The sequence below is a fragment of the Sabethes cyaneus genome, chromosome 3, assembly GCF_943734655.1.
Source record: "Sabethes cyaneus chromosome 3, idSabCyanKW18_F2, whole genome shotgun sequence".
NCBI lineage: Eukaryota > Metazoa > Arthropoda > Insecta > Diptera > Culicidae > Sabethes > Sabethes cyaneus.
The window spans coordinates 150,127,350-150,141,271 of record NC_071355.1 but is presented as its reverse complement, the minus strand read 5'-3'; the positions used below and the strand labels follow the sequence as shown (position 1 = coordinate 150,141,271).

The 13,922-nt window shown below is 39.7% G+C and overlaps 3 protein-coding genes across 5 annotated transcripts; 1 reads left to right on the top strand and 2 right to left on the bottom strand.

Moving 5' to 3' along the window:
- Positions 1 to 308: 308 nt before the first annotated feature.
- LOC128743449 (protein C10) lies at positions 309 to 1,117 on the bottom strand. The gene has a single exon (XM_053840029.1). The coding sequence runs from the start codon at positions 980 to 982 to the stop codon at positions 632 to 634; it is 351 nt and encodes a 116-aa protein (XP_053696004.1). The 5' UTR covers positions 983 to 1,117; the 3' UTR covers positions 309 to 631.
- A 4,590-nt stretch (positions 1,118 to 5,707) lies between these two features.
- On the top strand, positions 5,708 to 7,114 carry LOC128742257 (MTRF1L release factor glutamine methyltransferase). The gene is made up of 2 exons (XM_053838557.1): positions 5,708 to 6,364; positions 6,601 to 7,114. The coding sequence occupies exons 1-2, from the start codon at positions 5,855 to 5,857 to the stop codon at positions 7,060 to 7,062; spliced, it is 972 nt and encodes a 323-aa protein (XP_053694532.1). The 5' UTR covers positions 5,708 to 5,854; the 3' UTR covers positions 7,063 to 7,114.
- On the bottom strand, positions 7,093 to 13,597 carry LOC128742256 (histone-lysine N-methyltransferase eggless). Of its 3 annotated transcripts, none has more exons than XM_053838556.1 (12): positions 13,464 to 13,597; positions 10,956 to 13,400; positions 10,775 to 10,898; positions 10,498 to 10,641; positions 10,274 to 10,431; positions 10,024 to 10,212; positions 8,707 to 9,960; positions 7,871 to 8,635; positions 7,767 to 7,809; positions 7,536 to 7,702; positions 7,254 to 7,469; positions 7,093 to 7,200 (listed from the first exon to the last, which is right to left on the bottom strand). In XM_053838556.1, the coding sequence occupies exons 2-11, from the start codon at positions 13,386 to 13,388 to the stop codon at positions 7,263 to 7,265; spliced, it is 5,484 nt and encodes a 1,827-aa protein (XP_053694531.1). In that variant the 5' UTR covers positions 13,389 to 13,400; positions 13,464 to 13,597; the 3' UTR covers positions 7,093 to 7,200; positions 7,254 to 7,262. The 3 variants fall into 3 exon arrangements, with proteins under 3 accessions (XP_053694531.1, XP_053694529.1, XP_053694530.1); XM_053838555.1 differs by having other exon boundaries at positions 7,149 to 7,197; XM_053838554.1 differs by having other exon boundaries at positions 7,100 to 7,469.
- Between the last annotated feature and the right edge of the window lie 325 nt (positions 13,598 to 13,922).

The following is a 13,922-nucleotide window of genomic DNA, read 5'->3' as shown; positions in this document are numbered from 1 at the left end:
TTTAGATCCAAATTCAAGATATTCATCATGAACCGGGGCACTTCAAAGCGCACCGCATACCTATAAAATACTATGAGCAATATGACTATGGTGTTAATCAACTGTTTTGACTAGTATTCGGAATTACATATCTGCGGTACGTCACGAAATAGCAACATCAAAATTCCATTTGATTTTGCTGTAAGTGTTCAAATCATGTACAGCTGCTGATCCAAAATAGGTTGATTACTCTAAATGTTTGTTCAAAAATTGATTAGAAATGCAAAATCACAAATTAAGTTTTTTATTGATTTCATGAAAATCTCGAGTATAGTTAAATTGCTTAATCATAAATCTACGCGCTATAAAATATACCAAGAATAACGAAAGTTGAGTCTTCAATGTTAACAGCATATTCGCTGTCTGTGTTCATATTTTGCTGGCAGTTTCAAACGTTATTTCAGTATTACATTTCATTTTCACGATCATATATAAACTGGTTATTATTTGTAGGTTTTCAGTCTTGAATAAATATAAATGTTCTGAGTTCGAAGCAACTATGAAAGCGAATAACTCTCTCCATGCTATGCTTAAAATACAAATAAGACGTGGCTAATACATATGACGTCCACGCAGTTAGCAAATATGCATCCTAAATCAACACATCATTAGTGCTGTTAATATTTATTGGAGGCAGATAGATCGATCGTATTTGCGATCGCAGCCTAGCGATATCCACATCCTCTCGTTCGAATTCCCGAATAATTTGCTCGAATTGAACCAATCCTTCCCGGTTTGGTGGGAACCCGTATTCCTTGATGACGGTAATCTGCAGCTGCATTACAAGTGGGAAGACGTACTGCATCATTTTGATCATTTCCTTGCCTGAGTTAGCCTTAGCCTCCGACAGTTTCTTCGCATTTTCCGATTGGTTTACCGTTTTCAAAACATCGATCAAAATGGTTTTACCTGTGTCGGCTGTAAAATTTGATAAGTACGACATAACACTATTCCTTTTTCGGTAGAGAAAAAATTCCGTATTATTAACACCACTTTAAAAACCGTTTGTGTTTTGGCAGTGACTTTGGCCTTTGCTAATCTTTTGAATTTCGTGGTTCCTTCGGTTCCTCGCGAGTTTTTACTTTTCTCGTTTGTTTTTTTTCTTTTTGTAATTTTTTTTAGTTTTACCCACCCCATTGACATCTCTATAACGAGCTGCAGTGAACGTCAGCGACAGCATGTCCTGGGCTCAAAATTTGACAGCGGGCCCAAATCAGACTGCTGGCAGTTGAGTGAAACGCAGTGCTGACATGCTATCTCATTTTCACACACACGAGATGTTGGCAGCGAAAACATGGTTGCCTGCCTATGGGGTGGTTTTACCAGTTTTACAGACAAGAGCCAACAATGACGTAAGTAAGTAGCATGAAATATACAGAGTTGCCAATTTTTTTAAGTTTCGGTGACTTAATTTGAGAGAGAACATTCCAGAATTCCATCTCCAGTGGTATTCTTGCTGGAAATCTGCTTATATGTTTCCTGTACACTAGAAAGGCAACAAGCAAGATGTGGACAACTACCGAGGAATTACATCGTTAAATGCCGTCTCGAAGTGGTTCGAGCAGATCGTCATGGAGCCTCTTTTTTCACATTGCAAATAATCAGCGTGGATCAGCTTGGATTCCTCCCTGGTCGATTCACTGCTACCAATTTGCTGTGCCTATGTCTGCAATGGTGCATAACTGTCCCATTTATATAGGAAACTCCATAGAAAATGGGAGCAGGGTGTCGATTATTCAGTGAAAATAAAATTCCCTGACTTTTCCAGGTTTTTCCAGGTATATTTCAAAAAAATTCAGACGCAAAATATCTCGTTAATTTCCCTTTTTAAAGTGTTCATTTGGCTTAATTGGTTGTTTACTCTTAAATTATTATTTTCTAATAAGTTCGTTTTTCCTTTTCATCTTTAAATGCGAAATTTCTATGTGCAAAATTAAAACTAATTCGAACTTAATTAACGCACATCGAAATTAAAGAATTGAGCTAAATAAAAATTGCAAGATGTCTTTTCGGAAAAATGAAAGTAGTCTGCTGGTTTATCCAATTGCCAAAAGGTGGTGGGATAAGCCGTTTTGTCTATTTGATCACATGTAATGAATAGGTAAATCCGTTTCAAACATTTAACTATGCAAAACAATAAATATAGAAGTTGTTGTTGAAGAAGTTGATTAGAAGAAACTTTCTGACCCCAAGCCCGATTTGTCTGAGCAGCTATTTCGATTTGTTGGGAAAATTTACGGAAATAATTGTTCGTCAGGAATTTAAAAACTTTTGATGACAAATGACATAACGATGAATCGAGCAACGCAGCATCGTTGCATTATTTGCTTTTATTCGACCTAGGTACTTGCAGCCAACTTTTGATATTCAGGAAAATTTCGGGTTTGCGACTCTATCGACTCTCTGCTCGCAGTCTAGTTTCAAAGATATGACTGATTTGTTGTCAGAATGTTGAGGCTGAGATGGTCTTTCATTCGAATATGCTTAAAGCGTGGGTTTTCACTAGTGTTCGACATGAGAATAAAAATTAAATTCCGGGTTCTGACTCGTTCAGGTTGAATATCGTAGCTAATTTTTACAGACTGATCTTGGTACAGTTTGATTAGTCCTCGTTCCAATTACTGTCCGATCTCGGTCCGGAAGTTTGGAATTATCTAGAGGCAAAATTTGCTTGTTTTAAATGCTGTTTTTTTCTAAATATAAATGAATATTTGTTCTCCAAGCATCGAAGAGTGTTTTAACAATCTTGCTGAATTGACCGCAGTGAAAACAGAAGAAGGATTCTTCCATCAAAGTATGCGGTTTGCGTGTCAACATCCACCAATCTGGTATGAACTTTTTATGTACATCTGTACAAAAGAAGCAAATTTCTATACACAACTTTTGATCTAAATATTCCATTAATATCGAGGAATCCAAAAAATATTAATAATAATCAATTAGATTGTTAGCACTTCGCTTTAAACCCAAAACCGATCAAATCGATCCAACCGTTGATTTGTACACAGCAGAATAGCAGAATGCAAGTAAAAATAACATGTCATATTCTATTTGATTTGGGCACACGCAATGACCTTAAATAAAAAGGTGCCGGATACTTGAAGGCGATGCCATAACTTTTCCGGTATATTTTCTTCCCATGCCAAAAATCCGTGACTTCAAATGAAATTCCCTGACATTCCCTGACTTTTCCAGGTTGAAACGAATTTCCCTGACATTTCCAGGTTTTCCCTGATTTTCCAGGTAATCGACACCCTGTGGGAGTAATATGCGATTCACGGCAGTATACCGACCTGTCAGCAGCCTTCGATAAGCTTAGTCACGTAATTGCAATCGCTAAACTCGGAAGGCTTGGGATAAGCAGAACTCTCCTGCGACGATTCCGTTCTTATCTAACTGACCGTCAGCTGATGGTTGCATTTGGAGATTGTAGATCCAATACAGTGTGTGCCACCTCGGGTATTCCGCAGGGCGGTCATCTCGAACCCCTCATATTCCTGCTCTATTTCAATGACGTTAACCTCGTGCTTGAAGGACCACGATTATCACATGCCGATTGATTACCTAAAAATATTTTCCCGTATATGCTCAACTGAAGACTGCCTCGCAGTCCAACATCAGTTAGATGTCTTCGCTAATTGGTGTACCTTAAACAGAATGGTTGTAAATTCCTCAAAGTGCTCTGTAATATCCTTCTCACGTAAAAAAGACGCCCCCAGTAAACCATTTGGTTTGTATATCTCGATTGCAACTGAGATATACGAAATCATATCTGAACGAAAAAGTTATATTTCACGCCATATAAGAACATATATGTACCAAAGTGGAGGCGATATACGTGCGAAAGCTTTGTCAATTAGTTGTAATTCTATTTTGCGTAGTTTTTATAACACGCAACTAAATACTCCTGAATATATGATTAAGATATAATCAAATATTGCAATCGCCTATCCTGCTTTATAATTCACAGTCATGAATTGTATATGAAGGCACGCACGACTGCAAAACAACTTATTGTTCACTTAGATTTGACATACTCTAATCATTATACAATTCCAATGTGAAATTGACATGAAAACGATTTAATGTGAACTTTCTATTACGATTTTGTGTTATCTGGGCCGTTATTTTTAACTACACGCTGCTATCGAGCACTATCGAGCGGGTCGATCATATCATTAGGGTTGCTAAGTGGCCGGTTTTTGGCCGATCCGACCGGGTTTTCTCCTGCTAAGCCGGTGGCCGGTCAATCCTACAAAAAGGCCGGTTTCCAACTTTTGAAGCCGGATTGGTACTTTTTGCCTGATTTGTTAAATTTTCTGATAAATTTATTAGCAATCCTGAGCAATGAATCATTGTAGATAGCCAGTTTTGCAGTGACAATACTTTGCTTCTGGCGGTAATATACACTAAATTGTTCACCAGCACCAGAAGCAACTAGTTGTCACTCTGAAACGAGCTATGTTATCTTCAATAATCCAACGAACATTGGTTGTGGTTTCGATTCCGACGACTACCCAAATAATAATTAACGCACGTTACACATTCCAAGCAAATCCTCTAATAATATGCTGCCACAAAGCCCTCCCCCCTCCCCATAGCCCCCGCAGTTTATGCAGGCAAGATCCACGGGCCGGTTTTTGTAATTTTCCGACTTGGTAACCCTATACATATCATAGACCTAGCTGTATATATCATGTATATGTATGTTTATAGCGTATATCTTATATCGTCAACAAACCCTCCAGGACCCTGGGATTCATTTTCAGGATCGCCAAAAGTTTCACAGACGTCTACTGGGAGTCAGTTCCGTTGTAGTGGTTAGTATTCACGTCTCTCACGCCGAGAACCCGGGTTCAAATCCCAACTCCGCAGAAGTCACGTAACGAATGACCCAAGGTGTTAAAGTGACTATAATCTAACAAAAAAAAAGAAAAAAGAAAAGGAAGACGTCCACTGCTCCCTGGTCAGATTGCCGCTGGTGTACTGTTCTGCGGTCTGGAACCCGAACTACCACAAAAGTTCAGAACGAATCGAATCCGTACAGCACCACTTCCTGCGTTTTGCTCGTCACCGATTAGCCTAGTGAAATCGTCACCGAGCTATGAAAACCGATATCTGCTGATCCACCTGGGTAGCCTCTGCATACGGAGGGATACATCTAAAACCCTGCTAGTCACCAACACTCTGCGAAAAATAGACTGCCCTCAAATTCTTGAGCGAATCAGCCTTATTGTGCAGCCTAGATCCCTTTGAAATAGTGCAATGTTGAGAATGTCAAGCCACCGTATACGAACTACAGTAAATATGGAGCCCTCGACGGTCTCCAGAGGACGTTTGACAAAGTTGATCCATCTTCGATTTCCACCTATCGCGCCAAACCTTACATGAGCGACTCAACTGCTTCTTCAGTCGGCCCAACTAATTTGCTTACCTGTGAAAAAGATGGAATTTCCGCAATGGCCACGGATGTGAAATAAGTGATAAGTCGCGTTTATTTGTGACGTCATGTTGTAAATACAAAACTTAAATTCGCATCATTGACTTGAATTCGATGAATCTGAAAATCTGGCAACTATGATGCTGCATGAAAAGGTGGAAACATAAGCATAAATGTAATATAATTTGTCACAATATAAATTTTAATTTTTGTAAAAAATAATTATTGGTATGTAACACATAAAGGCAAATTTAAAACAGTCATCCAAAAGATGACAGAAAAGTGAAAAGAGCATTCTTTTTTAGCTTTAAAATAAGCCAGTTTAAGCAGTATAAACTAATTACTATCATCGGCAACATCACAAGGAGTGCAAAAATGTTGCGTTCGATTCCGTGGTTGTTAAAATATCAACCTAGCATTAACGTTCTAGTCCGGCAGGAGTTCTGCTCCGAAGCTTTGCGTACTGCTAAGGCATTCTCCGTGGAAAGTGTGCGCGAAAAGTGGGAGTCCCGATTTAAGTCTGAAAACATTCCTGAAGCTGGGTCATCTATTGTCAATATACTAGCTCACGTTTTGCAACTACAGTCGTTAGACGAAGTTCGTAAGAGCCGAGATCTTATACTAAACGATAGTCAATTGAGCAAAATTGACGAGCTGTGCCAGTGCCGCCTCGCGCGGATGCCCGTTCAGTATATAATCCGCGAGTGGGAATTTAGGGATATTACCCTGAAGATGATTCCACCGGTATTTATTCCACGGCCGGAGACTGAGGAGCTTGTGGAACTTATTTTACAGCAAATCGATACACAACGTCAGCTGAGATTCCTAGAGATAGGTTGTGGTAGTGGAGCAATAGTACTTTCGATATTAAAGCACGTTCCTTTGGTAGGTTTTAGATCACAGAACACAGTTTCATGTACACTAGCTCGTTGATAATCATTTCACCATACACAACTATTAATTCTAGTCTTTGAGGTTAAACGGAGCAAGTTTAAATTAAAAAAGTTATCATCTAACACCATCACCCTAAGACATGAGAAATTTACGCTAAGAACAAAAGTAATGTACCCCATTTGCTTCAATCCCTGATAAAGGTATTCTTTTGCGTTCTATCTTTTCAGTCTTCAGCGGTGGCAGTGGATCAAAGCAAATTAGCTTGTGAGCTTACGCTTGAGAACGCCCAAAATCAAGGACTCACAGACAGGCTTAGAATATTCAAACATAAACTTGTAGACGGACTCCCAGAAGAATTTTCGGATCACAAATTTGATATGATTGTCAGCAATCCCCCGTATGTTCCTTCCCAACAGCTTTTGGAACTGGAACCGGAGATAAAAATCTACGAAGATCTACGTGCCCTGGATGGCGGACCAGACGGGTTAACTATTGTCAAAGCAATATTGGAGCTGGCCGGAAAGCACCTCAACCCAGAAGGTGTACTTTGGTTGGAAGTGGACAGTTCCCATCCCGAAAAGATTGTTGCATTTTTGGACGAACACGGATCAAGAATAGGATTAAAATACGTTTGCTCATACAAAGATCTCTTTCAAAAAGAGAGATTTGTAGAATTGGTAAAATTTTAGTGAGAATGAACAAAACAAAAATCTGTTATTAATTAGACTTATATTAATACAATTTTTGCTGCTTGTTGACATTAAAGTTAATCCATGTTTCGTTTTTTTATTAAAACTATCGAACACTCACAATCTTGTGTGGATCTGCTACAATAACACAAAACATAGACACAATCACATACAGGAAAGGTACTACTAACCTGTGCCTTTTAGAGTAGTCGCTGACGACAATTTTCTGCCCCGCACTGACAGTAAAGTACTTTTCCTTCCACTGATCCAACGTCGTAGTTGTAGTTCCAAGTTAGTTCCGAACCTGCTCGAATATTGGATAGAGCAAAGAAAGCTACCCATGGGAAACGAAGATCATGCGTATCGACAAACACATTTTGCACGAAGAGATTCGGGTTACAGGAATGCTGAAATAATAATTTGCATTTGATGAGTGACGGTGCGTGATATAATAACATTATTCTTCAACATACATTAAAGTATCGCCCAAGATTTCCGGACTTTTTGGCATCCATAATATAGATTTTTTCATCTTTTCCAAATATTTTGCGAACCGAGCGATATTTTATAGATGTATTAGTTTCGTCTTCTTTTGTAATTATCATTTCGGCATTGGGGACCAAACTGACCATTTCACGTTCTGGAAAAAAATGTCAAAGCTGTTTTAGAATAAAGCCAGAGGCAATAAACTATAAACTTATCACCATCATCCGATCCATTTTTCGTGTCTTCCTTCTTTTTCTGTTTCTGGAAGAAATTGAATACAATTGTCAGTGGAAATACGATGGAAATTACGTTTCAGGAATACCTTATCAAATTTTGGCTCCGTTTTTTTCGTACTATCTCGTCTAACCTGGGATCTTGTTTTTACGACGGCATTCGAGGGGTTGCAGTTCGTGGTGAAGTCATCGTCCGACGCATCGGTGTCCCGCTTAGCATCATAATCTGGCTCGTCACTATCGAGTTCACTTTCCGATTCCACAACGTCTGTCTCGTAACCCTCCTTAAGCTGTTCCACAGTTTCAATATAATCCAAATCGGCGAAATATTCATCACCAGCTTTGTTTGCATTCATTTGGCAGATCATGTTTCCGGCTTCCTCGGTCAGCAAATGTCCCGAGTAGATACATATGAAACTTCCCTTCGAAACATCATTCAGACAACGAATACCCCAGCCACGGTTACTGGTCTTGAATACCTGCAGCTTTGTTTGGAGTGGATGCTGCACTACTCGGTTCAGGCAGCTATTATTACATTTACATCGAGAGTTGCACTCGTAAATCCCGGTAACTACCGTCTCTTGCAGTCGCTTGTAAACATAGCCAATATTATCGAGCGACGTGTTTGGATTGCCAAACTTAGCACCGGCAATCGTAAGCTGCCAGCACTGGCAGCGGCTTTTATCCATGCAATCATCTTCGCAATCGCAACCGCACAGGAAGTCCGCATCCAGGTTAAGATTGACACCTTCCGTTGGAATACGCTCCGTTGAGTACACGCACGGCGGCGGTTTCGTGTCGTCAAAATAGTTTACGCATGGTACTGCCATAAATTCACGACCATCCGAGAGATCCTATGGAAATCATAACGTTTAACTGAAAATAGGATGCGAATCCAATTTAGAATGAATATTAAAATACTTACCGGATTATGGTAGATATGATTTTCAATTACATATTCCGCAAGACAATGCACCACAGGGTCAAAGTCGTAGTTCTCGACATTCAGCGTAGCTTTAGTCATGCGTAGGTATTTATGCAGCTCGTACATATTGCGTAGTCGTCGTCCGCAGGGGGCTCGATATACGACATACACCTTCTTGTATTTCATTTTGCAAAGTTGTCGCTCCCAACCCGACAGCAAAGGTTTTGCCAGTGGGCTGTAAGACTTGAGATTATGCGTGATTTTGAACAAACAGTTCGGGTTGCACTCATGCGGCTTATATTTGAGCGGCGGAAGATGTTTTTTAGCAGTGTAATATACGATTTTACCCTTCGGGCGGTCATCTTCGCAGTAAATGGTCGAACTGTTCATAAACACCGCCGACGGCTGGGACGTGGAAACGGCCCGGTGAAAAGTGCTTTTTTTCGCTACCGAGCGATTGGTGGCAGCATCTGCTAGGTTCTGCTGTTGTTGCAGCGCCTTATTCTGCATTTGGTACGACTGCAGGGCCTGCTCTTGAGGAGTTGGCGGCTTCTTCGAGTCTATTTTGTTCTGATCAGTTTCATCGTCATCAATAGTGATGTACTCGATAGAAGGTTCATTTCTTTTCTGGAATTTTGAAAATTTGTTGTTGCTCATTTTACTCATACTGAGAGCCTTCTCTTGATACAGTGGACCAAGTCGTGTTGAACCGCGATAAATCCACTCAAAACGGTTGTCTTCCGGAAAATGCAACTGAACCAAGCTGGCATCGATGTCGATTACTTTTGCGTAGATCCATTTTCCTTTCCATTCCGTGATGATTCTTTGGCCAACCTTCACCTGAACCATAGGCCTTTGCGAGCGGTAATTAAGCAGGTAATTTCGAATAAATTCCTGCGAGTGTGGATGAATATCCAACCAGACTTCCTTGGATTCCTCACAGACAACTCGAACATCGCCATGGCTCACGTACTGAGCGTATCCGTCGTCGAAGAAAATCAAATAACGATGTCGATTATATTTGCCGAAAGACTCGGCAATGATTCCCGGATAGAAAGAGCTACTCTTGCTTGCCTGGGTAAGCTTGTACGATGGTTGAGTAGTTCCAGCATCGAAACGAGCAATTACACGGGTGCCGAGTGGTAGCTTTACGTTGAATGAGTGTCGATAAGCTAGGAATTTTGCTGGCACAACTTTAACAGGTGCACTGCCCGAGCCCTGATTGTGTAGGAAGTTAACTTTGTAAAGAGTTTTCTAAAAGACAAAAATAGAAACTATTAATATCATATTTTTGTGTTAATACACAGCTAGACTTACATCAGAAACACTAACTGTTTCGACGACCTGACATTCCGCCCAATTACTGAGTAGCTTGTGCTTAACAGCAAAATAAAATTGTCCAATAACGACTGAGGGCCTGGCGAACTCTTCGGTCTTTGGAGCCACCGGTAACGGGACAGGTGCTTTTTGTGGTTGCGGCAGCTGGTTTTGAGAAGTTTGTACTTTCTGTTGGAAAAAATATAGGAGAGTTCAACTGAGCGGACTGATTAGTGAGTTCCGTTAATACCGTTTGTTGGTTCCTATTCATCAAATCGACTTCATGGTAGATATTACATGGTGGAAGATCGTGATACTTTGGTCGCGATTTCGAGTAAAGGTTCAGATGAATGCGGTCTACCTTGCGCTGCAGTTCATTCAGCTCGTTGTTGATCTCATCAGATAATTCTATTTGGAATAATTCTCACTTATATTATATGTTTCAAATACCTAGAATAAAACAACTTTACTCACTTGCATTGTAAGCAATTTTCTGTTTCATTATTTGCTCAGTCCATTCTATTTGCTGACTCAGGTTGATTTTCTCGAACGTAGACGTTAGTATGTCTTGTAATTCAGTCTCCACCAAAGAGATGATGTCAGAGGAAAGCGGTTTACCTACAAATGAAAAGCGTTATTTTCATTGGCTAGCATTATTTTTGCACTAAATTAAATCATTGAATGGGCATTTGACTCAATAACCAAAAAATTTTTTTAATGAAAATACAGGTTGGATTGGTATGATAATTACCAGACTCTTCTTGAACATTCTCCTCTTCCTCTTCACTGCTATCGGATATTTCCACCAGCTCATTCTTTTGAGGCATTTTACAGAAAAGCAGAGGCTGTTGATCAACAAGCGAATTGCTCATTTCCTGGAATAAAAAAAAACTTAATAAAATGGAAGACAGTTGAGGCATATTTTAACTTACGGCATATTTCTCCACAACCTGATCGTAACAAACCAAACATACCCGTTGCTTCTTAGATTTTTTTGGAATATTATAAAAATTTAACACAAAGCTCGGTGCTGGTGCGGTTTCCGTGGAAGACTTAGCACAATCAGGATTAACACAATCGAAGCTTGCTGGCTTAACCGTTTTCGGTTTTACTGGTTTGATTTCTGGCACCGACGCGCGTTTCGGAGCAGCGAGATTAAGTTTCCCACCAGAGACAGTTTTAGTACCAGAAAGGGTAGTTTTTGGAATTATTTTTGTCACAGGAGCTGGATCATCATCTTCGATCATTACTACATCCTCGTCAGAATCACCTGTAATAAGTTGTGGGATTTTCTCTTCCGGTTGCGCAGTCTTCTCTTCGAAAACTCCTAGTTTTTCATCTAGAACAATTGTTTTCTCTAATTGGGCATCATTTTTATTATCTGATGATGGCTCCGAGGCCTTCGAACTTGTTTTAATTTCATCATCTTTTTCCGCAGATTGAGATTTTTTAGTATCCGCCGTCAATGTATCGGTTTTGCTTTCGTCTGTGCCTTTCGCCAATTCAGGTATTTTAGATTTTCCTTCAGGATCAACGGTTTCAACGTCCTTTTCTGACACAGGTTCGGTGGAAGTTGATTCTGTTGCAATGCCCTTGTCAGAATTTTCAGTTTTAGTACTGCCCGAAACATCCGGATCACTTTCTACCATGACAACGTCATCATCGTTTTCTGCAGGTGTATTCTCTTTTCTTTTATCGCTCGATGATTCATCTAAACACTTGCTGGACATACTTTTTTCGGTGCTTGAAACTGCTTGGCTGCTGTTTGATGCTATTTTAGACGAATCTAAGGTGACAGCAGAAGTTGAATCGCTTTCGACCATGATAACATCGTCATCACTTTCTTTAGGTTTATCAGTTGTTGTGTCGTCGATATGGTTGATGGATTCGCTTTCTGAGCTATTTTGACCTACTTTATTGCCTTCCAATGTGGTTTCAATTTTATCTCCACCTTCTTTATCTTGCTTACTATCAGTTTCATTCTCTGTAAACGTTGGAGCTGAACCGGTTTTAGATAAATCAGAGCTGTCAGTGATACTTAGATCGCTTTGTTTCGTAATAGCATCATCATTTTCTTTATGAGTATCGCTAGATAATTCTTTTGTACATTTGACATCTGCGGCTTCGACTTTTGCCCCATCGTCCTTAGTTTGCTCACACTTTTGCTCATCTTCTCTTTTTCCAGACTGGACTTCTGTTGGAGTTGAATGTGTTCCTATTTCCTCAGCATGTTTTTCGATTTTAGGTGAATCTAAACTGTCAGTGATATTTGAATCATTTTCTACCATGATAACATCATCATCCTTCATTTCAATTATCTTACTCGATAATTCATCGTTACACTCACTAGATGTAGTTGCTTTACCGCTTAACTTTGCTTCGTTCTCATCGAACTCTTCTGTTTTACCACCTTCATCAGACTCATGCATTTTACTTTTCAGAAGTTCTTCAGCGTTTGGCGCAGAGTCCAACGTAACTACTTTATCTTCATTTTGGATTTCATTAGAATCATTTTTTACATCTGACACTGCATCAATCTTCTCCTGTTTCGATGGAGCAACACATTTATCTTCTACAGGAGACTCCAAGTCCGGTGAATTTGGAACACCAGTTGCCTTTGTTTTTGACTCATCATCACACGGATTATCTAAATCTTCTGGGTTTACATTGTGCTCTAATTCGGTATTTTCTGCGTTATCATCATTTGGAGGAACATCGCCAATGCCCTCAACCTCAGGAGTTCGACTTTCCTTTGAATTACCTGCCTTATGAGCTTCACTATTGATGTCAGCATTTTTATCCAATTCATCATCAACGGCTTCTTCAGTGCTAGTAAATGTTTCTTCGCACGCTTTTTCTGTCGGCTTTTCATCTATCCACACAGTTGTTTCTTTTGCATCGGAAGATTTTAACTGACTGCTATTTTCCAGGGGTTCAGGATCAATCACTTCGTTAATCTTTGTCATTGAGGGCTCTTCATCTTCATTCGCCAGACCTAAACTTTCCGAAACCGACTCAGGGTCATCGTCTTCATCTATAGAAATAATCTCAGATTTCTGTTTTTTGCGTAGTGTTACCTTATCTCCAAACTGCGTCTCATCCATCATCTCGACTTCTCCTTCCATAGCATTTTCGGTCTCCAATTCAGCAGCCGGTTCATTTTCTTTACCGATACATGTTAGTAAAGGTAATTCTGCATTTTCTTCACCAACAATAGCCGACTCATTATTTTCAGATGTTTGAATGGTATCTACTTCTTCACCAGATTTTTCGAAAATCATAGATTCAACCGGCATTGAGACCTCACCATCGTTGTTTGATGTTGAGACTTCTGCAACCGGGACAGAATCGGCTTGCAAATCCATGGGAGCAATGAACTACAAAAAACATAACCTTCAAAGTTAAACAATAATTATAAACAACTTTCTTCCATCAAATACCTTAGTAACCTAGTAAATAATTCTATCCACGCAGTCACAATCAACCTAAAAACATTATTAATACAATATGAGTGACTGAAACTCCGAAAACAAACAGTATTTGCCGTTTTATTTCAACTTCGATTTTTTCAACTTCGACATCGACGCCTAAAAACCAAATTTTGTTTTGCTAATTGCTACATGCGTTTGACAACCGAAAGACACAGGGCTGCCAGACTTTTATAAAACGTTTCCATCTAAAATCTCTACACGATCTCCAATTCTCCACACAACCCATCACACTCTATAGTCTGGCGGATACAAACACCGGCAATAATTTTATGTCTCAGATTTTACGTATCCAGCTTTTTACGAGCCATAATGGCGGACGGCGTTCGTCATATTTGAGCAGCATTTTTGACATTTCCCTAGTACATCGCACGTTTTCTTTCCGTACATTCCTTTAGTTTTACCGTGAAC

What these genes read in the sequence shown, in the direction of transcription:
- LOC128743449 (XM_053840029.1), bottom strand. Translation starts at nt 982, where the DNA reads ATGTCGTACTTATCAAATTTTACAGCCGACACAGGTAAAACCATTTTG.
- LOC128742257 (XM_053838557.1), top strand. Translation starts at nt 5,855, where the DNA reads ATGTTGCGTTCGATTCCGTGGTTGTTAAAATATCAACCTAGCATTAAC. An exon ending in TATTAAAGCACGTTCCTTTG is followed by an intron (nt 6,365 to 6,600) that starts GTAGGTTTTAGA and finishes CTATCTTTTCAG; the next exon opens with TCTTCAGCGGTGGCAGTGGA.
- LOC128742256 (XM_053838556.1), bottom strand. Translation starts at nt 13,388, where the DNA reads ATGGATTTGCAAGCCGATTCTGTCCCGGTTGCAGAAGTCTCAACATCA. An exon ending in AGGTTGTGGAGAAATATGCC is followed by an intron (nt 10,899 to 10,955) that starts GTAAGTTAAAAT and finishes TTTTTATTCCAG; the next exon opens with GAAATGAGCAATTCGCTTGT. An exon ending in GAATGTTCAAGAAGAGTCTG is followed by an intron (nt 10,642 to 10,774) that starts GTAATTATCATA and finishes TTTCATTTGTAG; the next exon opens with GTAAACCGCTTTCCTCTGAC.